At 33.3% G+C, this 22174-nt stretch overlaps 2 protein-coding genes across 2 annotated transcripts; both read left to right on the top strand.

Moving 5' to 3' along the window:
• Nucleotides 1-1263: 1263 nt before the first annotated feature.
• Nucleotides 1264-5432, top strand: LOC112706009 (wall-associated receptor kinase 1). The gene is made up of 3 exons (XM_025757081.3): nt 1264-2298; nt 3765-3941; nt 4140-5432. The coding sequence occupies exons 1-3, from the start codon at nt 1368-1370 to the stop codon at nt 5321-5323; spliced, it is 2292 nt and encodes a 763-aa protein (XP_025612866.1). The 5' UTR covers nt 1264-1367; the 3' UTR covers nt 5324-5432.
• A 5285-nt stretch (nt 5433-10717) lies between these two features.
• Nucleotides 10718-15001, top strand: LOC112704974 (wall-associated receptor kinase 3-like). The gene is made up of 3 exons (XM_072200082.1): nt 10718-11623; nt 11866-12048; nt 13556-15001. Exons 1-3 carry the CDS (start codon nt 10732-10734, stop codon nt 14770-14772), a joined length of 2292 nt encoding a protein of 763 aa, XP_072056183.1. The 5' UTR covers nt 10718-10731; the 3' UTR covers nt 14773-15001.
• Nucleotides 15002-22174: the final 7173 nt, after the last annotated feature.

Raw genomic sequence — 22174 nt, 5'->3', positions numbered from 1 at the left:
TTCCATTCTTGGCTGATTATTAGTTGATTTCATATATTTTTCCTTTCTATTATCATCTTCCTCACATCCTTATTCTCTACAAGAGAACACTGGTAGTGATTGTGAGTGATACATTAAATAATAGTAGTAGGCACCCAAAAATTAAAGACGACTAATTAGAAGTGCTAGCTGTTCAACGTTGAAGTATCTAACGGCAGCGAGTGTATGTGTCGAGGACGAGATCAATGGCAGAGGAGCAATGGGTGTGCCAGCAGCCTCTCTTGTTGCAGTTGGGGCAGGGCTCGTGCTTCTAAGGAATTATGGGTGGTAGAATGGAAAGGGTTAGAGGGTGGCAACAGCAGTGGTTGGGTGGGAAGGAATGGTGTTGATTAATAAGAAAGAGAAGAGAGTGTTGATGGCGATGGTGAAGTGGATGATTCGGGTGGAGAGATAGTGTGATGACCTATGAGACGGACACCGACACGGATACGGGACACGATACGATACGGAATACGCCGACACGCAAATTTTAAAATCTTACATGACATGGGGACACGCATACATATAAAATATAAAGTATTTTTTAGATAAATTGTAATGATATTTTGATATTTTATTGATATTAAAATATAAATTAAATTTTTTTATTATTTTTAATGTCTTATTTTAATTATATCAACTATTTAAAATATTTTTTGTTTTAATAAATAATAATATATACTATATCTAAATTTATTTTAAAAATATATATTAAGAATAAGACTAGACACGCTGACATGTGATGATATTTAGGCGTGTCTAGGCGTGTTCGGAGAAGAATTTTTTTATTTTTTTATTAAGATACAGTTGGACACAGCAGACACGCATGTCGGACGAGTGTCGGTGAGTGTCGTGTCCGAAATGTGTCCGACACGCGGATACGACAGCGAAGTGTCCGTGCTTCATAGACGATAGTAGTAGAGTTTTAGATAAACAATGACCATCTTGAACAATCAAATAAAAACACATTACACCTCTAAATTTTAATATTAAAATAAACATTCGTACACCTAATGAAACGAACATCCAATATAATATATTTATTTTTAATATTTTGATTGTCTACCTATATTTTTTCTAAGAATAATTATCTTTTATGTGAGTATAATATTTTTTTTGATAATTTTATCGATATTCTGAATATTTGTGGATAAAAATATTTATTTTCTTAATTAAAATTAGTTAATTAGTTAAGATTTAAAATTTGAAAAAGAGAAAAGTTGACTAGCTAGTAGAAGACTTGAAGTCAAGTCTTGTGAAATTGGCAAAGAAAGTGATTTGTGTTTAAATGTGATGTTGTGGATAGTAAGGAGCACATACAGAGATAGAGGAAGGTGATAAAACAAACCATGTGTGGTATACATTCATCAAAGCTGCTTCTTCTTCTTGTTCTTTTGTGGATGGTTTGTGCAGCAGAAGCACAATTAGGCCTAAACTGCCCATCAAGTTGCGGCAACGTCAGCATTCCGTTCCCGTTTGGGACCACCAGGGAGTGCTCCCTCACCCCCGAATTCCTCATCAACTGCACCAACCATGGCCCTTACTTGCCCTCCTACTTATTGGAATACAACGACTATGACTTACAAGTGCTGAACATATCTGTGGACGACGCCGAACTCCTTGTTTCGTTGCCGGTAGCCAGTGATTGCTACTACAACGACACCACAAGCATGGAACAGGACAAATTCTTGAATGATGAAATCGAGTGGCAGTTTAATTTTGGAAATTATAGCATCTCATGGAGCCGAAACGAGTTCACAACCGTTGGTTGTGACACACTGGGATTAGTGTTGACACAGGATTTTTCTGGCGATCTTAAACCCCATGTTAAGACATGCCTTTCTTACTGCGAAGATCGCGCTGATGCAATGACTGAGTCCTGTAATGGCAGTGGTTGTTGCCGTAGTGACATACCCAAGGCCGATGTCAAAGAAGAAGTGTTAACGGGAATCTCTTATGGTTTTGAAAACTCGCTACTCAACAACAGTCATACGATTGAGTACAGCCCTTGCGGTTATGCGTTTGTGGCGGAGAAAGGACGCTATGACTTTATGTCCGCAGATCTGAGTAACACGAAGTTGAGCAATACTCAGTTCCCGGTGGTGCTGGATTGGAGTGTTGGGAACCAGACCTGTGAAGAAGCCAAGAAGAATTATTCCAGCTATGCATGTAAAGGGGCAAACACCACGTGTCAGCCTTCAGAGAAGCGTCCTGGTTACCTATGCAAATGCCTTCCTGGTTTTCGGGGTAACCCTTATCACGAGGATGGTTGCCCACAAGGTATGTATTTTGGCTCGCCACACCACAATTAGTTACTCTTCTAGTATTTTTCAAAAAATAATTGTACATAAAAAAATTGTTATCACATACATCATCTATTTATATATAAATAAATATGATATTTAATTTATTTTTAATATATATATTTTTAAATTATTATTAGATATTTTAAAAATAAAATAAAACAATTTATTTTCTTCAATAATGTCATATATACTAAAATAATTTTATTATAAATGCTCATTAATAATTTATCATTCAATTAATATATTAGTATAAGAGTTATAATATGTACTTTGAATATCTAATAATTTTTTTAGATTTTGTATTTAAATATATATTTTTATACAAATAATATAATTATTCAACTATGTTACGTGTATATCAAAAACAGCTACTAAAATCAGCTATCAGTATAAAATACATGTTAAAATACAAATACACATTGAAAATAAATTAAACCAACACATATATTTATACATAAATACATTGGTAGTTGATTTTAGTAACAAATTTTGATGTACAAATAGTATTTTTTGATAATTATTTATGTAGAATTACTTTTTTTTCCAGTACATTTGCCACAATATATTATTTGATTTCATACCATCAACTTTTTACACATTATTTAATGATACCCATATTTAGTTAAACTCAAAACTTCATCCAACATCACACCTAATAATACTACTGTTTCACGGCATACCTGAAATGATCTGAAAGGTGTTTTGGACTTGAGAAAAAGTTTGGAAGTGGTGACAAAGGTGCTGTAAGTGCTCTCATATCATGTATAAGTTACTAAGAGTCTTACACATGTTTATAAAAATTGGAATAGAGAAATATCTGAATAGATGAGGTATTTATAAAAATGGTGATGACTTAATCATTATTTTTGAATCTCTCCTCTTGTAATAATAGGTAGTTTCTTTTTTAATATTTAAAAAGTTATCCCATATAAAAATAGTTAGTAATCTGTGGATAGCCTCTAAAGTAGTAGGGTGATAAAATATTATTTGTTGTGCAAGCCGAGTCGAACATAAGTTGTGGGGACTGTGTATGGGTAGATTACATGAGTGAATTATTACTTTTAACGTTTTGCTGTTTCGGTAGATGCAGAATTGGTGCATATCTGAATCATTTTAAGCTGTAAAAGTGTAAAGTGCAGTACTCTTTTGGAACTCTGTTTTCCTTTTCCTCTATCATGTTTGAGGGCTATTCATACAATTCTCTTATTTGTTTGAAACATTCAATATGTGAACCCATTAATATAACTATTTTCTTTATATTATTACTTCTGCGAAAAGGTTGTTAATAGTAATGCAACTTCACATGATAATTTAACTATAGAACCTTTTCGCTTAAAACCGACTCCTCCTTACCCATTCTGTGAGAATCATATGCAATAATATTCAATTCGTATATATATCGTCATAATTAATAACTAAGGCATTACTCCTTCCTTTCAGATATTAACGAGTGCGATGGACTCAATGATTGCGTCGAACACGCAACATGCCTCAACGACCCACCAGGAAGCTACACGTGTAAGTGTCCAAAGGGTCTCAAAGGAGATGGGAGAAACAGTGGAACAAAATGCCAAAAGCCCAAACCCGACACACAGATCATACTCATAATTGCATTGAGTGAGTCAGCCACAACTATGTACCATTATTGTTTTAATTAATTTTTCTCGATTATTCCATATATGGTGGAGCTTATAAGCTTAGAGAAAAAAAAGTTTTAGGATGCCAAAGAGATTGTGTTTACTATATAAAAGATAGATTAGATAATAACTAAATTGATTAAATTAACAATAGTTAACAAATGATTGTTGTGTCCAGGTATTAGTGTCTGTGTGATAGCCCTACTCGTGGCGTGCTCTTCCATTTACTGCGCTTTGAAAAAGAGAAAGCTGATTAAAATGAAAGAACACTTGTTTCAACAAAATGGTGGGCTATTGTTACAACATCAAATTGCAACACATCATCGAGGATCAACTCAAACAGCTAAAGTCTTCAGTGTGGAAGAGTTAAAGAAAGCCACCAACAACTTCGATGAATGCAATGTCCTCGGCCAAGGTGGTCAAGGAACCGTTTACAAAGGACTCTTATTGGACAACAGAGTTGTAGCAATCAAAATGTCAAAAATCAGTGACATTAGTCAAGTTGAGCATTTCATCAATGAAGTGGTTGTACTCTCCCAAATCAACCATAGAAATGTGGTTAAGCTCTTGGGTTGTTGCTTAGAAACAAAGGTTCCCCTGCTTGTTTACGAGTTCGTGCCCAATGGTACTATCCATGATCATCTTCATGGTTATACACAAATATCATCAAAGCTTACATGGAAAGTAAGATTGAGAATAGCGGCAGAAACTGCTGGAGCCTTGGCTTACTTGCATTTTGCAACTTCCATTCCCATCATACACAGAGATGTCAAAACCAGTAACATACTCCTTGATCGTGATCTAACCGCAAAGGTTTCCGATTTCGGAGCTTCAAGGATTGTTCCTCTTGATAAAACACAGATAACCACATTGGTGCAAGGAACATTAGGGTATCTTGACCCTGAATACTTTCACACAAGCAAGTTGACTGAGAAAAGCGATGTGTATAGTTTCGGAGTCGTGCTGGCAGAGCTACTTACGGCGAGGAAAGCACTCTCTTTTGATGTGCCTGAAGATGAGAAGAACCTTGCAAAACACTTTGTGTTTTCAATGGAAGAGGGACGTTTACTTGAAATTGTGGAGAAGCACATCGTAGAAGAGGCAAAAGGGGAGGCACTTGTAGAATTTGGCAATATTGCATTGAGATGCTTGAAGTTGAAGGGAGAGGAAAGACCTTCAATGAAACAAGTGGCAATGGAACTTGAGAGACTTAGAGTTGAGGAATGCGGCAACAACAAAGTGATTATTGCATCCTCATCTGCCTTTCATGTTGAAGATGGGAGTGGTGTAATAAGTGATATTAGTACTGGGGTTGATGCTTTAAACCTAGATTCCATGTCATTATTGGGTAATGGAAGATGACAATGCATGTTAATATTTGTATAACCAATAAGTTTATATCCATGCATCTTTAATTTACTCAAGACTTATTTGCTAATGCATCTTCAAATAAATAATTGATTGTTGTGTATATGTGTGATAGGCAGGTTTGCATTTCATTTGAATCTTAGCTTCATGCATCAATAATTAATGAATAACATGGCGTTAAGTTTCATAACTTGTTAAGCGGCGTTCATGTTGATCTCCTCTAACAAGTAGTTAGAAGTTAGCTATATTTTGCAACTACATACTTTCAGTTTTAAGAAACTACTTCTTTGTTTCTTAGATTTGTTGTGTATAGTTAGAAGGAAGGTTAGCTTGTGGCTATATTATAAGGTTAGCTTAGCTTGGATCCTACACTATGATTGAGGCTGACACAATCTTCTTTCAATTTTTCTAATGATTGAAGAGCTGATTTTTTCAATAATGAATGAACTTTACTGATGCATGCAATAATCATGTAAGCAAAGGCTGCTAGTGTTTGTGCTAAATTGCCAAACAAGAATCAGTGGTGCGAGGTGGTCAATCAGGTAAAATAATTGCACACACAGAACACGCCTACGGCCTTTGACGTGGGAAATTAAATTAAGGGAGAAAGACGTATAGGTCTCTAATTTTTTAAATTTTCGATAAATACATTTCTGACAAAATTTAAATATAAAAAAGTTGCTGACTTTAACAAATGGAGGACAATTTAGTCCTTCTGTCTATTTGCCTCTCATACACCAAACGGAACTGGCTGACGTGGCTGAAACGGCGTCCAGGTGTCCGTTACGGTGTCACGCTGAAAGGAAAATAAAGTTCGAAGGACAAATAAGTCCTTGACGTCATTTTACAAATAAAGTTCGAAGGACAAATAGGTTATTGAGAATTTTTTTTTCAAAATTAATAAACTCATTTCCTAAATTCTCTCATTTACCTCTCTCTATTTTTATATTTCTCTCTACTATTTTTACTCTATATATAATTATATTTTATATTAGTAATTTGACAAATCAAAATATGTCATTTGATATTTTTTTACAATTAAAATATTTTAAATGTAAAAGTATACACATTAAATTATTTTAAATTTTAGATAACGAATATTAAAATTAATTATTAATAAAAAATTAGACTTTTTCATATAAAAATAATAACTAAAAATTTTATTATTTAATTTTTTATTTGCGGATATCTTGGTCTTCTTAGTCATAAATTTTTGTCAACTTACGACTTTTTTGTAAAAGTAGTTTGATTTTATAAATCTTTTGTGTCATGCATAATTTATACTATTAGAACAAAACGAACTATAATTTAAAAAAAATTATTCTCGGAATGTTATTATGGATAAAAATATTAGTTCTAATATAATACACAAATGCATTAATGCTAACTTAATACATGAATGATGCACAAATGAACTAATGCTAACTTGATGCATAAATGAACTGATGCTAACTAATGCTACTGATATGATGAAAAATGAACTAATGCAATTTAACAAATTCTAATATAATACACAAATACACTAAAACTGAACTAATGCAATTTAAGAAAAAAAGTAGAAACAGAACAAGTCCAATTTCTACAATTTTAATACAAATAATTAAATTACAGAATATAACAAGTTAACTAGATTTCAAAATACAAGCATAATTTTATAAACTAAATTCTCATAATAGAAACATAATAGAAGTATAATGAAAAAAAATTCTCAAGGACCTATTTGTCCTTCGAACTTTATTTGCAAAATGACGTCAAGGACTTATTTGTCCTTCGAACTTTATTTCCCTTCCAGTGTGGCACCGTAATGGACATCTGGACACCGTTTCAGCCACGTCAGTCAATTCCGCTTGGTGTATGAGAAGTAAATAGACGGAATGACTAAATTGTCCTCCATTTATTAAAGTCAGAGACTTTTTTGTATTTAAATTTTGTGAAGAATATATTTATCAAAAGTTTAAAAGGTCAGAAACTTATCTGTCTTTTTTTTTAAATTAAAAGCAAAGTAAATAATAAAGATTACTTGCTAGTTCGATTAGAAAATTAGTCGTAATAAACGAGTGTCAATATTTAATTTGTTAGTCTAATACTATTTTTTAATAAGCCACACATTTTTCTTTTATAATTTTGTGGAAACTCCAACTATGCCACATCCCCACGTGTATATATACAACTATTTCTGAAAAGTGCTCGTGCTAGCACTGCGTGCTCATATTACATGAGTTGTATGTTAAAATAAAATTGTTTGAAAAAATAATAAAAAAGTCTGAAATAATTTAAAATTATTTTATTTTCTTTAATTACTTACCATGAAGCATGGATATTTTACTAAATTGTCATATTTGCTAAACACATTTTATATATACACGACATTTATCAACATACTTATTCGATACGCTGTATCCAACTGTGTCTTAATAAAAAATAAAAAAATTTGAATATATTTAGACACTTTTAAATACTATCAATTGTCAGCGTGTCGAATTTTATTTTTAACATGTATTCTTAATTAAAATGAGTTTAGAAACAATATATATTATTATTTATTAAAATAAAAATATTTTAAATACTTTTAATAATTAAAAAAACATTAAAAATAATTAAAAAATTATTTTATATTTTAATATTAATAAAATATTAAAATATCATTATAATTTATTATCTAAAAAATATTTTATATTTTATATATATGCCATATTTTCGTGTCTTATAAGATTTTAAAATTTGTGTGTCCACATATTTTGTGTCATGTTATATCCTATATCTATGTTAATGTCCGTACATCATAAATTACTGTTAATATAATTCAATAATATTAAATATAATAAATATATAATTTTATATATTATATACATAATAATAAATTAAATTTATCTCTCTAACATTACGTATGTTAAAATATTTGAAGATATAATAATCACCCACGTTTATAACCAATAGCAATGATTATTATGCTGCATGAAAAAATAAAATAAGGTAAAGTAGTTATATAAAGTAACCATATATATAATGTTATATCTGTTTCTCTTTAGCAATCTTGCAAAATCTTTATTTTGATCAATTCAAGAATGAGTAAAACTAGGGAACCAAAAGCATATTAGCCAAAATCTAGTCAAATATCTTTGAATAAATTCAAAATCTCTACGAGTTAATATATATGGATGTTTCTTCTACTAAGTATCAGAATGTTTCTTTTTCATACTAAATGGATGTTCTTTTATATATTTTTTGAATTTTTTTGTATTGCAAATGTGAATATCTATTTCTTTAAGAATTTTATATTTTTTTTAAATTTTATAGATATTTAATTATTTTTGCTAAAATATAATTAGATGTTTCTTTTGTTAAGTATTAGGATGTTTTTTTTCATATTAAATGAATGTTTTTTTGGTGCTGGACCTGTGTAGAAGCTCCACCCCTAAGAAGGCTGCGCTGGTGGCTACTGCACCCAACACACAGCAAGAGAGTCTTCACCAGCTGGAGGACCATGTGCTGCACAATCTTGATTGGGACTCCATCACGAAGGACATTGGATTCCACGAAAACTCCAACCCATCCTTGTTCAAGACCACCCTCCCTAATGTCCCTGACTTCTCTCCTTCCTTCGACCCACACTTCGAATTCCCAGACATCCAAACCATATCCTACAACTATGCCAATGCCACTGCCACTCTCGACCGCCTCCTCCACGACACCTCCAATAATTCTCCCGCCACCGGCTTCGATTTCATAGAGGAGCTCATCCGTGCTACCGATTGCTTCGACACCAACCACCTCCACGTTGCTCACGTCATATTGGACCGACTCAATCAACGCCTCCGATCCCCTATCGGTGCAAAGCCTCTCCAACGTGTCGCCTTCTACTTCAAGAAGAGGAGTGGGTTGCGGTGGGGAGGCGGAGAGAGTCTGACAGTGAGAGAGAGGTCTGTGTGTGATTGTTAGAAATAGGTAGGTTAATGTGAAAGAGAAGAGAAAGGTATTTATAGGTTTTAATTAGGTTTACTTAAATTTTCTAAATTTTAAATTTAAAAAATTTAAAATTAATTATTAATATAAATAATATGATTTTGTTTAGTTTTTGGCTGATAACCTTTTGGTTGCATATACTTTTCCTTCAAGAATAATTATATTAATTAATCACGTTTACGAAACTCCAATAATATTCGAGGGTTACCATGCATGTGTAGGTTTCTAAATTGTTCATTACTGTATTACTGTTTGATTTTATTAGTCCAAGCTTTTTGGAATCGCTTATTACTTTTTTGTCTTTCATCTCTTGTCCTTGTCCTTGAGGACTAAATAGAGGTGTTCAAAAAAAAAAAGCAAATAAATAAGAAACGAATATCAGAATTCAGAACCAATAATAATCATTCTTCAAAGCATGTAGGATGCTTATACAATCTTAAAGATTCTGCTACAGATAGCACAACACTCAAAATTAATTAACATAACAGAATGCATGAATAATAATTTCTTCTGAATAATGGTTCTAATATTACGAATCTAAAACACTTGCTGGAATCCCAAATATATATAATATTGTAAAATGAACATATTTACAATGTCATGTGAATCCTCCTGCTCCGATCCCTGTTTGTGCATCTTGTTCTTTAATGAAAGAGTAGGCTTTCAAATTGAAAAAGAAAAAAGAGAAGTAGAAGAATATAATATGTTATTAGAAATAATGTTATTATTATAATAAGAACACATGTGTAATATGTTTGAATAAAGCATGGTGAGAGGACTACCAGCTACCACTAAATAAAGGTAGTAATTTAATTATAGGAAAAGTATAATATTAAACAATATGAATAAATAGATATATTGGATGTTCATTTTACTAGGTGTATGGATGATTATTTTAATATTAAAATTTAGATGATTAATTTAAAAGTGTATTATATTTTTATTTGATTGGTGGTTGTTTATATTGTTTAAAATGATCATTATTTATCTAACACTCCTCTTAACTAATATTATTAAAGTTGTGGTCTGTTATGTGGAGGAAATCTTTAAAAATATTAGAGAGTGATTAGAATCGTTTTTAATTATTAATCTAATATTTTTAGTTTAGTAATTTAACATAATTTAGTTTATATTTTTAAATATTAATAATAAAAAATAATAAATGATGATGATTCTCTAACATTTTTAAAAATTATATCCTAGGAGAGAGAGAGGAAATTAAAAATCAGGATAGAAAAGATGTGAGAACAAATTAAAGTGGTGGGGGATATGCATCATATCCCTCCATGGATGGGGTTCACACAGGGAAAGTGCTTGGTAAATGCATGGTACCAGGTGCTGGCAGAAGCATGAAAACATTGACCATTGTTGATTACTATATATATGCATCATGTTACAGAGAGAGTACTATAGTAGAAAACACATACATACATACATACATGGCTATTAATGTAAAGCTTCCGCTGATGCTTCTTGTTGCTGTTGCAGCTCTCCATTATTGTGCAGCAGCTAACTGCACACGTAGCTGCGGCTCTGTGAGCATTCCATTCCCGTTTGGGACCACAAAGGAGTGCTCCCTGGCCCCCGAATTCCTTATCTACTGCACCAAACATGTCCCACACTTACAAGACAATCACCTGCGTCTGCGAAGCATCGACGTCGATCACGGCGAACTCCGCGTTTCCTTGCCGGTAGCCAGTGATTGCTACTTCACCAACAGCAGCAGCAAGGGGGGAAAGTTCTTCAACAATGAAACCGATAGGAGCGTGTTTCTGGGAAATTATTATAGCATCTCAACGAGCCAAAACTTGTTCACAACGGTTGGCTGTGAAACACTTGGATTAGTGGTGGGAAGTGATTCAGAGGCAGAGAGAATGAGACCGTTTCCTAAGACATGCTTATCATACTGCGACCGACGTAAAGACGCAAAGGATGGGGAGTGCACCGGAACCGGTTGTTGCAATACTTCTATACCCGATGCCTCACCACAAGGCTTATCGTACATTTATTATTCTTTTGAGAATTCCATTTTGAATAACAGTGAAATATTCGTTGACTTCAACAACCCTTGTGGTTATGCTTTTGTGGTGGAAAAAGGAGAGTACAAGTTTGACACCACACATCTGAAACAGTTGGAGACTACTACGTTCCCAGTGGTGCTGGATTGGAGTGTAGGGAACCTGAAATGTAAAGAAGCTCAGAAGAAACCTTCCACCTATGCCTGTAAGGCGCACAACAGCACGTGTCACGATTCCACCAAGCGTCGTGGTTACCTATGCAAATGTTCCTCTGGCTTTCAGGGTAACGCTTATCTCCCTCATGGTTGTAAAGGTAGGTAGAGTATATATTCTTTCAGGCTGTAAATTCATGTGCAGTCGACTGTCGACTTCACGTAAAGTTAATAACCGAGAGTTGAGAGTCGTTAGATGAAAATTTAATCAGTTAAATAATCTAACGACTCTCAATTATTAACTTCACGTGAAATTCACTGAATCTGACTTTCTTTTAGATTCATTTTGTATTCTAAAATTGTTACAAGTATATGCGACATTATATATCACATATTGCTTCAGATGATGTTGATGAGTGCAAGACACCCAATAAATTTTGCCATGCCAATGCAACATGCAACAACACATATGGGAGCTACACTTGTGCGTGTCAGAAAGGGTACAGTGGAGATGGCGAACTTCACGGAACTGGATGCACTCCCAACAGATCCTTCTCCAAACTTATCACACACACAATTCCATTGAGTGAGTCAACATTTTTTCTTTTTAAAAAATATAATAGTTAATCAATTTTTAATTAGTTAATATTAATAAATTTTAAATTTTATAATTTAAGATGTAAAATTATAGATTTATAATTTAAAGTTTAAATTTTAAAATAAATAAAGTAATTTAAAAAAGATGCTAATGTTAACTAAAAAATATTGATTATTTAGTATTGTTTTTGGGATAAGTATTGTTTTGATTTCTAATGTTGAAGATCAGAATAGAAATTGTCTCCAATATAATTTTTTATTTAGAATAATCTTTAACGTGTTTTTTTCATATTAAAACCGTTTTTTTAATAAAATTTTTTATTTTATTTCTAAATTACCCTTACTTTAATAAAAAAATATAAAATTTTTTAAAAAATAAAAGGAAACGCGTTGAAGGGGGAGAAAGAAAAATGGTATACGAAGGGGGAGGAGAGGGAAGAGGAAAGGGGAAAGGAAGAGGAGGAAGGGGAAGGGGGGAGGGGAACAGCGCCGTCGAAGCTTGGAGCTATCGTCGCCGTCGCCGAAGAAAGAAGAAAAAGAAGAGAGGGGCTGCGACGGGGGAGAAGAAAAGAGGGAAAGGAGATGCGCCGGCGCTGATAGGGGTTGCCGCTGCCGTCGCGTCGTCCTCGGGAGACCAAATCGCTGAGCTGTCGCCGCCGATTCACCCACGAATTGCCGTGGGAAAAGTGCCGGTGGTTTTGCTTTGATCGGCTTATGCATCCGCTTCTTCTTCTGAATCTGCTTCTTCTTTTTCTTTGGCTTCTGCAATTGCTTCTTCTTCTTGCTTCGGCTTCTGCTCCTTGCTTTGGTCTTTGCTTTCTGTTTCTGAATTTTTGCTTGAGTTTCTGTTTCTGCTTTTTTTACTTTTGTGACTGCTTTTGCTTTTACTTTTAATTCTGATTTTAATTTGTTGTTTTCTGATTTTATTGTTGCTATGTGTTGATTTGGTTGTTGAATTTGTGTTGATTTCATTGATGTTGGTATTCTTAGTGGTGGAAGTGCTGGTGCTAGTGGTGATAGAAGTGCTGATGTCGGTGGAAGTGGAGGTAAAGGTGCTAGTGCTAGTGGAGGGTATTTTTGTGCAAAAAAAGTTAAAAAGACGATTTTAATACAAAAAAACGTTAAGAATGATTCTAAATAAAAAAATACGCTAAAATGGTTTCGATTCTGACCCTCAACATTAGGGATCAAAACAATACTTATTCCTATTATTTTTTAAATGTTTTCACATCAGTTAACAAAACATCTTTTTTACGCATTGCGCTGTTTAAATTTGTATTTTATTGAATTTTCATTTTGTTAGTTAACATATTTTGTCAAATAAAGTGATGCCTATTAAACGATATGAAATAATATTTTGGGAATATCACATATACTTAATTGTCTTTATGCAGCAAACACAAATAAATATTTGTAATACATTATTTAGAATATTTCACACGCATCAATAGGATATAAAATAATTTATTTTCCCTCTTGTTTATTATTATTTGCAGTTGTCAGTTTAAGCATCTTAGTGTTATTTGTGGCGAGCTTTAATGCTTATTGTGGATTGAGAAAAAGGAAGCTCAACAAACTTAAAGAACAGTTTTTTCAACAAAATGGTGGTCTATTGTTACAACAAAAAATTGCCAAACATAGAGGTTCAATTGAAACAACTAAAATCTTTAGCATAGAAGAGCTAAAGAAGGCCACCAACAACTTTGATGAAGTCAAGATCTTAGGCCGAGGAGGCTATGGAATAGTTTACAAAGGATTATTACAAGACAACACAACTGTTGCAATCAAAAAGTCCAAAATCAGTGACCAAAGCCAGATTGAACAATTCATCAATGAGGTGGTTATACTTTCCCAAATCAACCATACAAATGTGGTCAAACTTTTGGGGTGTTGCTTAGAGACACAAGTTCCATTGCTTGTTTATGAATTCATTCAAGGTGGTACTCTTGATGATCATCTTCATGGTCAGAACCAATCTTTAAAGCTTAACTGGAAAACAAGATTGAGAATAGCAGCAGAAACTGCTGGGGCTTTGGCATACTTGCATTCTGCTACTTGTCCACCAATCATACATAGAGATGTTAAAACTACCAACATACTTCTTGATCATAATCTCAAAGCAAAGGTTTCTGATTTCGGAGCTTCAAAGATTGTTCCCCTTGATAAAGCCGAACTATCCACCCTGGTGCAAGGGACTGTGGGGTATCTAGACCCTGAATACTTCCACACAAGCCACTTAACAGAAAAGAGTGATGTGTATAGTTTCGGAGTCGTTCTAGCAGAGTTACTTACAGGACGAAAAGCACTTTGTTTTGATTTGCCTGAGGATGATAGAAACCTTGCAATGTACTTCATTTCTTCAATGAATAAGGGTCGCTTACTTCAGATTCTGGACAATCAGATAAGAAATGAGGCAAAGCCCGAGCAGCTCATGGAATTTGCCAATATTGCAAAACGATGTTTGAGGTTGAAGGGAGAAGAAAGACCTACCATGAAAGAAGTGGCAACTGAACTTGAGGGACTTAGAATAATGGAAAATCATAGGTGGGAAAGTGATAGATCGTCTTTGGAAGAGACTGAAGATTTGCTCAATGCATCACCATCATCATCATCATTGGCTTTTTACAGTGAAGATAATGGATCTTATGGAAGGGACATTATTTCTAGATTGGAAAGCATAGGTCAGATTTCTATTTCATTAGGTGGAAGGTGATTTATAATTATTCTATATAGAAAAATTTAGGAGGCCAGCAACTTTATTAAATTTTGGCTAGCATGTAATAAAAAAAAAATGAGTTATTGTATAAAATTTCACATCAATCTCACACCATTAAAAACTTTATTGATAACTATTTGATGGCTATAAATCCCAAAAGTTGCTGGCCCTAGCATTTCTCGTTTTATATAAATCAATTAAGTAATAAGTTTTACATGATGATACATATGTTGGTGCAACACTTCTTATTTTTTTGTAGCATCAAATATAATTATATAATCTTGATAATTACATGTATCTATGGCAATTCTGTTTTTAACTTTTTGGATTTCACTTTATGTAGTTTTTAAAGTATATATTCACATTCAATATTTCTCATAAATTACAGTTTACAAGGTTAAGAATCTTCTAACTCCACCAAAATGCCAAAAGCTAGATTCCATGTCATTAGGTAGTGAAAGACTGGAAGATGACAATGCAAGTTGATATTTTTATTAAGTTTATATCCATCTTTAATTAATTTACTTATGATCAAGAGTATTTGCTAATTAAATGTTATTACATCATCAAATAATTGATTGTTGTGTTTAATAGGAAGGTTTGCATGTGAATTTTCCTTAACTTCATGCATCAATAATAATTAGTTTGGTAGCGTTTATGTTGATCACAAAAAAAAATCACCATAAAACATACAAATAAAAAGAAAAAAACTCTATACAAAAATTTATGAAACCAAAAAAAGGGGCTCTTTTTAAAAAATTAATATAAAATCTTTTAGACACATAGATAGAAAAAAAAAGTAAATATTTAAATAAATCAATAATAATAATATCTCTAAAAAATATAACTCTTTATGTTGTTTGTATCAAAATTTTAAAATTTAAAAAAAATTTAAATTGTGACAAAAATATTCCAACATAAAAAGATATTTATCTCTATAGCAAATTAACTTTTTTTAATTAAAATTATTTTTTTAACTTATTATTTAAATTGTTTAAAAAACCATTATTTTTCTATTTTTTTTTAATTTATAAATCTATCTAAACTGGTTCTAAGTAGTTTATTAGAAATGATGTTATTAATAAAAAGCACACGTGCAATGTGTTTGAATGATATGGTCAGACGACTACCACTACCAACTAACACTAAATAAAGGTAATTAATCTTAAACTTGCCGGAGAGAGGAAACTAAAAATTGAGATGGAAAAGATGTGAGAACAAATTAAAGTAGTGATGTGGCATATATATATATGCAAACTTGGAAACTGCTTGGTAAATGCATGGTAGATGGCTTGGTACGAGTAGTCATGAAACATGTGTTAGCAAAAGCATGAAAACATGGATCATTGGGACCTCTACATATCTTGATTTAATTTCTATATGCAAGTAATAGAGTAAAAAAAAGACATGGATGTGGTGCACTCATCAAAGCAAATAAGCTTCTTCTTGTTGTTGTTGTTGCTTCAGCACTCCATTATTGTGCAGCCTCATGCCCTAATCAATCAAAATGCGGAAACATCATGATTCCCTTCCCCTTTCGCACCGTCGAGAATTGCTCCCTCGATACCAATTTCTTCATCAATTGACGGAAATGGATGCACTCCTCCTCCTCCTCCACAAAAGAACATAACCAGTACGAAAAACGTCCGAACATCACAACAGAGAGAAAACCGCTTTATTGTGTGAGCCACCTAGCTACAATTTATATAAAAATTTAATTTTGATGTGTTGTCATGGTAAAATTATTTTTCACTTGCATCTAATAATCACGCATCTAATAATCACGTAATGTCACATTAACAAAAATAATTATTTCTTTTATTAATCGCGTGAATGATTATATAAAAAAATTATTATAATTGTACAATTATATAAAACATTTTATATGGTAAATACATTAAAATTAAATAAAAATATAAATAATTTAATATTTTAAGTATATATATATATATATATATATATATATATATATATATATATATATATATATATATATATGAATATATCTAATGCTTGGCCATTTCCAGTGGGTCACAAACCAATGAACCATAATTTGAATTATTGGTAATTAGTAATTACTACTTATGAGGGAGTTTAGAGATTTTAATTTGCTACAAAGAAAGTTTAAAGAGTATCCATAATAAAAATGTCATGCATACAATTTTTTTTATAAATACTTATAAAATTTAACTTTCTCTTTTGTTTACAGTGCATGAGTAAGTTAGTTGTTTTGATTGTCATGTCTATCTTAAGAAAAATATGATCATATATTGTGTTAAAATTTATGTATTTTAAAATCGGGATGCTATACATTCATGTAACTATATAATCAAGTTGGTCCAACACTAAAAAAATTCAATACCATTAAATGAAATGTGAAATACACGCGCTCAATACACACGAAATCGCCCAACGCTTCTTCTTCTTCTTTTTCTTCTTCTTCTTCTTCTTCTTCTTCTTCTTTTCATGCTCGTTTACGCAGGGAGCGTCTTCTTCTTCTTTACGTGTTTTCTTCTTATCGTCATTCTTTTGTTGTTGTTGTTGCTGTAATCTTTTGTCTTTTTCTCCTTCTCTCTTTGGTGAAGAATCAGTAGAAAATGAGGAAGAAGAGTTTTGAATAGTACAGAATGAACCGAACATAGTACTCATGGTAAATCGAACACAGTACTCATATGGTGAACCGAAATCTTAGTTATGGTGAACCGAAAACAATACAATTGTATAGTACTAAGTGAATGAAACATAATCCATTATATAAAATCAAATTCAAATAGCCGAACACAATACTCATGGTGAACCGAACATAGTACTCATGGTGAACCGAAAACAATACAATTGTATAGTACTGAGTGAACGAAACATAATCCATTATATAAAATCAAATTCAAATAACTCTGCCTACAATTTACATATTATCAATTCAATTCAATTCAATTCAGTACATCTCCGTCCATTTAATTCAATTCAAATCAGCAATTGCATTCCATTCAATTCGATTCAAAATTGAATAATCCAAACTTTGTCAGTTTGATTCGTTTCAGAAGAGTAATCCAAATCGCTCTCCTGTTTACCAAAACATTATGAACCCCTAAACACTGAACCCTAAACCCTAAACCCTAAACACTATGATGAGTTTGGAAAACTCCAAATTAATATTTGTGATAAACAAACATTATTAAAATATTTAATTGCAAAATTATTAATTCAATCTTCATTAATCATATGTTAATTAATAATTTTGTGATGCAGGTTTTATAATTGGGCCGAAAAACAAAAGTTGTTGCAACTAAGCCCATATTTGTTTTCTATGCTTGATCCAAACTTACCAGGAAAGAAAATGCTTTTAATGGACCAAAATTCAAATAGCCCAATGTGTTTTATGCATGCTATGGTCCGAAAGGAAAATGATATTGGGCCAAAATGAAATCTATTGCTAACAAGCCCAATGTTGATGAATGTTTCCATGCCTTATTCGAATCCATGAAGCAAATGAAATGTCAAAATGCTTCCAACGGATTCCACTTCATTATTTTGAAGGATTTCAAATTTAATTAATGCATTGGAAACATAAGAAAGAAAGAGAAGATTGATTTGATGGCTATTATGACACTACACGCTACTCAACAAAGGGAAGTGGAAAACTTGAATTCACTTTTATTCTCTCTCTTTGTTCATTGATTATTGTTCAAATCCATTGAATATTTTCTCTCTTCTCTCTCATCTCTTTCTTCTTCTTGCTTCGGTTATTACACAGGAAGCCATGGAAGCTACTTGGAGCTACCAAAAAGAAAGGAAAGCATGCATCAAGACCATCAAGCTAATGATGGCAAGAAAACATACTAAAATAAAAATGAGCTGTAGCTAAGATACTTACCAAATGTGGTTAGATTTGGTGAGGTTATCTTGAGCTTTTCATGCTCAAAAAGGAAGGTAAAGATTCGGCCAGCAAGGAAGATCTTGGAGGCGTGGCTTGTCTTTGATTCTGCTCAATCACCACAGAGAGTAGCTAGAGTGGCGAAGTGATGGTTGAAGGCAGAGATTGAAGCAGATGAAGTCATCATCATCATGAAGCATCAAGGGCCAGAAATCCATCTTGGAGAGGAAGCCAAGGATGGAGTGCTCGGATTGATGAAGAGTGATGACCAAGGAAGGACTAGAGGTATTTGCATGTTGGTTTTTGCATGAGTTACCTCTTCTCTCTTTGTGGCCGAACCGGTTTTGTTGTGAAGGAAAAGAAGCTGAGCTCGGGTTTGTGTTTCAACTGTGAAGGCTTCACTTCTCTATAAAAGGGGTGAACAGTCATGGTTTGAAGCAAGGAGTAAGGTTTGAGAGTGCAAGGCACAGAGTTCACAGAGCTACCTAAGCTAGCAGTTCTACTTCTCCTTCAATGTTTTCTGTTTAATATTTTTCTGTTTAATTTTGTCATGTCTTGAGTCTCATGGAAAAAGGCAAACAGTGAGGTTTATAAGAAAAAGCCATAGAGCGGAAAAAGGCAGAGAGTGCAAAATTAAAAGAAAAAGCCATAGATGTCTTAGAGTTCCTTTGTACATCTGTGTTGTGTTTCATGATTCTGTGGGAATCCCCTTGTAAGTTGGGTTAGCACTTTACAAGTTGTAATCTGGATGATTATAGTAAAATTCCATCATTGTTGTGATGGAGACTGGATGTAGGCTGCATTGCACTTAGCAGCTGAACCAGGATATATCTGGGTGTAATCTTCTCTCTCTCTTCCAACTTCAATTCTGTTTTTACTATTCAGATGAAAAATAAAAAATGTCTCGTGTCAAGTGACGAGACAAAATGAAAATGTCTCGTGGCTAGGGACGAGCTAAAAAACAGAAAAGTTTCTTCTAAGTCCAGCAAGTGTTAGCAAGCAAAAAGGGGCTAAGATTCAACCCCCCCTTCTCTTAGCCACTGAAACCATCAATTGGTATCAGAGCTTGGTCTCAAAGAGATCAAGCTTTGCAGCTTGGAGTAAAGATCCTCATGGCGGAAAACAGTGGCGCAAATGTGGTGTCCTATAATCTGACCGAAGGACAATCAAGCAACAGACCTCCTCTTTTCAATGGGAAAAATTATACCTATTGGAAGGAGAGGATGAAGATATTTGTACAAGCTGTAGATTACAGACTTTGGAAGATTATTCTTGAAGGGCCTCAATTTCCAACTACCACAAGTGCTGAAGGGGTAGTCTCTCTCAAACCAGAAGCAAGATGGACCGAGGAAGATAGGAAGAAGGTAGAATTAAATGCCAAGGCAGTAAACCTGCTCAACTGTGCTATCAGCTTTGAGGAGTACGACGGGTATCACGATGCACAACGGCAAAGGAAATCTGGGACAAGCTACAAATCACTCATGAAGGAACCACTATTGTAAAAAAGACTCGGACAGATATGTTGAACAGAGAATATGAAATGTTTACAATGAAGGAAGGAGAGTCCATTGATGAGCTGTTCGAACGGTTCAACACTATCATTGTTGGCTTAGATGTTCTGGGAATTACACATTCTGATTCTGTGCTTGTGAGAAGAGTGCTGAAATGTCTCACTAAAGAGTAGGAAACAAAAGCTTTAATTATTTTTGAAAGCAGTAATCTTGATTCCATGACACTTGATGATTTGAGAGGAAATCTTCTAGCTTTTGAAAACAGTTATTTGAAAAAAGACTCAAAAAAGAAAGGAATTGCTTTTTCTTCTGTGACTAACCCTCTGGATGATGAATCCAGTGATAATTCTTCTGAAAATGAGTTTGTGTTGTTTGCAAAAAAAATTCAGGAAAATGGTGAAACTCAGAGGCAAAGGCAGCAGCTCAAGAAAGATGAAGAAGGACCTTAGCAAAGTAATCTGTTACAATTGCAAGGAAAAGGGGCATTTCAAATCTGACTGTCCCAAGTTAAAAAGGGAAGAAAAGCCAAAAAGGAAAAAGAAAAAGGGACTGATGGCTTCATGGGAAGATTTGGAAAATGACTCAGATGATGATGATGAAGAATTTGAGACTAAGTCACAGCCTTGTCTCATGGCAAATGAGGTAGAACAGGTATGCCTAGCGTCCAAGAAAAGGGAAAATATGTGGTACATGGATAGCGGATGCTCTAGGCATATGACTGGAAAGACAACTTTCTTCATAAAGCTTGATGAATATGATGGAGGATTTGTCACTTTTGGAGATGATGCAAAAGGAAAAATAGTGGCTGTTGGGAAAGTTGGTAAAAATTCTTCATCTTGTATAAATGATGTGCTTCTTGTAAAAGGATTGAAACATAACTTACTTAGTGTTAGTCAATTGTGTGATTTAGGTTTTGATGTTATTTTTAAGAAGTTTGTTTGTTTGGTTGTTTGTGAGAAAACCGGGGATATTTTATTTGAAGCCAATAGATGCAACAATGTGTATGGATTAACTCTTGAGGATTTAAAGGAACAAAATATAACATGTTTTACATCTTTTGAATCTGAAAAATGGCTTTGGCATAGAAAGTTGGGACATGCTAGCATGTATCAAATTTCTAAGCTTGTTAAAAAGAATTTGGTTAAAGGAATTCCAAACATCAAGTTTGATAAGGATCTTACTTGTGAGGCATGTCACTTGGGCAAGCAAGTAAAATCCTCTTTTAAATCAAAAGATGGAATTTCAACCAAAAGGCCATTAGAAATGTTACATATTGATCTTTTTGGTCCTACTAGAACTCAAAGTTTAGGAGGTAAACACTATAGTCTTGTGGTGGTAGATGATTACTCTAGATTTGGTTGGGTACTTTTCCTTACTCATAAGAATGATGCATTTTATGCCTTCTCCACCCTTTGTAAGAAAATTCAAAATGAAAAGGATTTGAAAATTGCCCATTTGAGAAGTGATCACGGAAGAGAATTTGAAAATCAAGACTTTGAAAAATTCTGTGATGACTTAGGGATTTCTCATAATTTTTCATGCCCTAGAACCCCCCAACAAAATGGGGTGGTTGAAAGAAGGAATCGAAGCCTTCAAGAAATGACTAGGGCCATGCTATGTGAGAATGAAATTCCCAAATTCTTATGGGCTGAAGCTGTGAACACAGCATGTTATATTTTGAATAGAACAATCATTAGAAAAGGGTTAAAGAAAACTCCTTATGAGCTATGGAAGGGAACCCCTCCAAATCTTAAGTACTTTCATGTTTTTGGATACAAATGCTTTGTACTTAACAATAAGGAAAACCTTGGAAAATTTAATCCAAAATCCTATGAAGGAATATTTATTGGATATTCCACCACAAGCAAGGCCTATAGAGTTTATCTCAAAGAACATAGAACCATAGAGGAATCCATACATGTTACCTTTTGTGATTCTAACTTAATTCCCAGTATTGTAAAGGATAATGATTCAGATTATGAAGAGGATGGAACAAGTAAAGAAAATCCCAAAT

The sequence above is a fragment of the Arachis hypogaea genome, chromosome 8 (genome assembly GCF_003086295.3).
Source record: "Arachis hypogaea cultivar Tifrunner chromosome 8, arahy.Tifrunner.gnm2.J5K5, whole genome shotgun sequence".
NCBI lineage: Eukaryota > Viridiplantae > Streptophyta > Magnoliopsida > Fabales > Fabaceae > Arachis > Arachis hypogaea.
This window is presented reverse-complemented; position numbering and strand designations above follow the sequence as displayed.

Excerpts from the sequence above, each read along its gene's own strand:
- LOC112704974 (XM_072200082.1), top strand. The coding sequence starts at position 10,732 with ATGGCTATTAATGTAAAGCTTCCGCTGATGCTTCTTGTTGCTGTTGCA. Across the intron at positions 11,624-11,865 it reads TCTCCCTCATGGTTGTAAAG|ATGATGTTGATGAGTGCAAG; the intron begins GTAGGTAGAGTA and ends ATATTGCTTCAG. Across the intron at positions 12,049-13,555 it reads CACACACACAATTCCATTGA|TTGTCAGTTTAAGCATCTTA; the intron begins GTGAGTCAACAT and ends TATTATTTGCAG.
- LOC112706009 (XM_025757081.3), top strand. The coding sequence starts at position 1,368 with ATGTGTGGTATACATTCATCAAAGCTGCTTCTTCTTCTTGTTCTTTTG. Across the intron at positions 2,299-3,764 it reads CGAGGATGGTTGCCCACAAG|ATATTAACGAGTGCGATGGA; the intron begins GTATGTATTTTG and ends CCTTCCTTTCAG. Across the intron at positions 3,942-4,139 it reads CATACTCATAATTGCATTGA|GTATTAGTGTCTGTGTGATA; the intron begins GTGAGTCAGCCA and ends TGTTGTGTCCAG.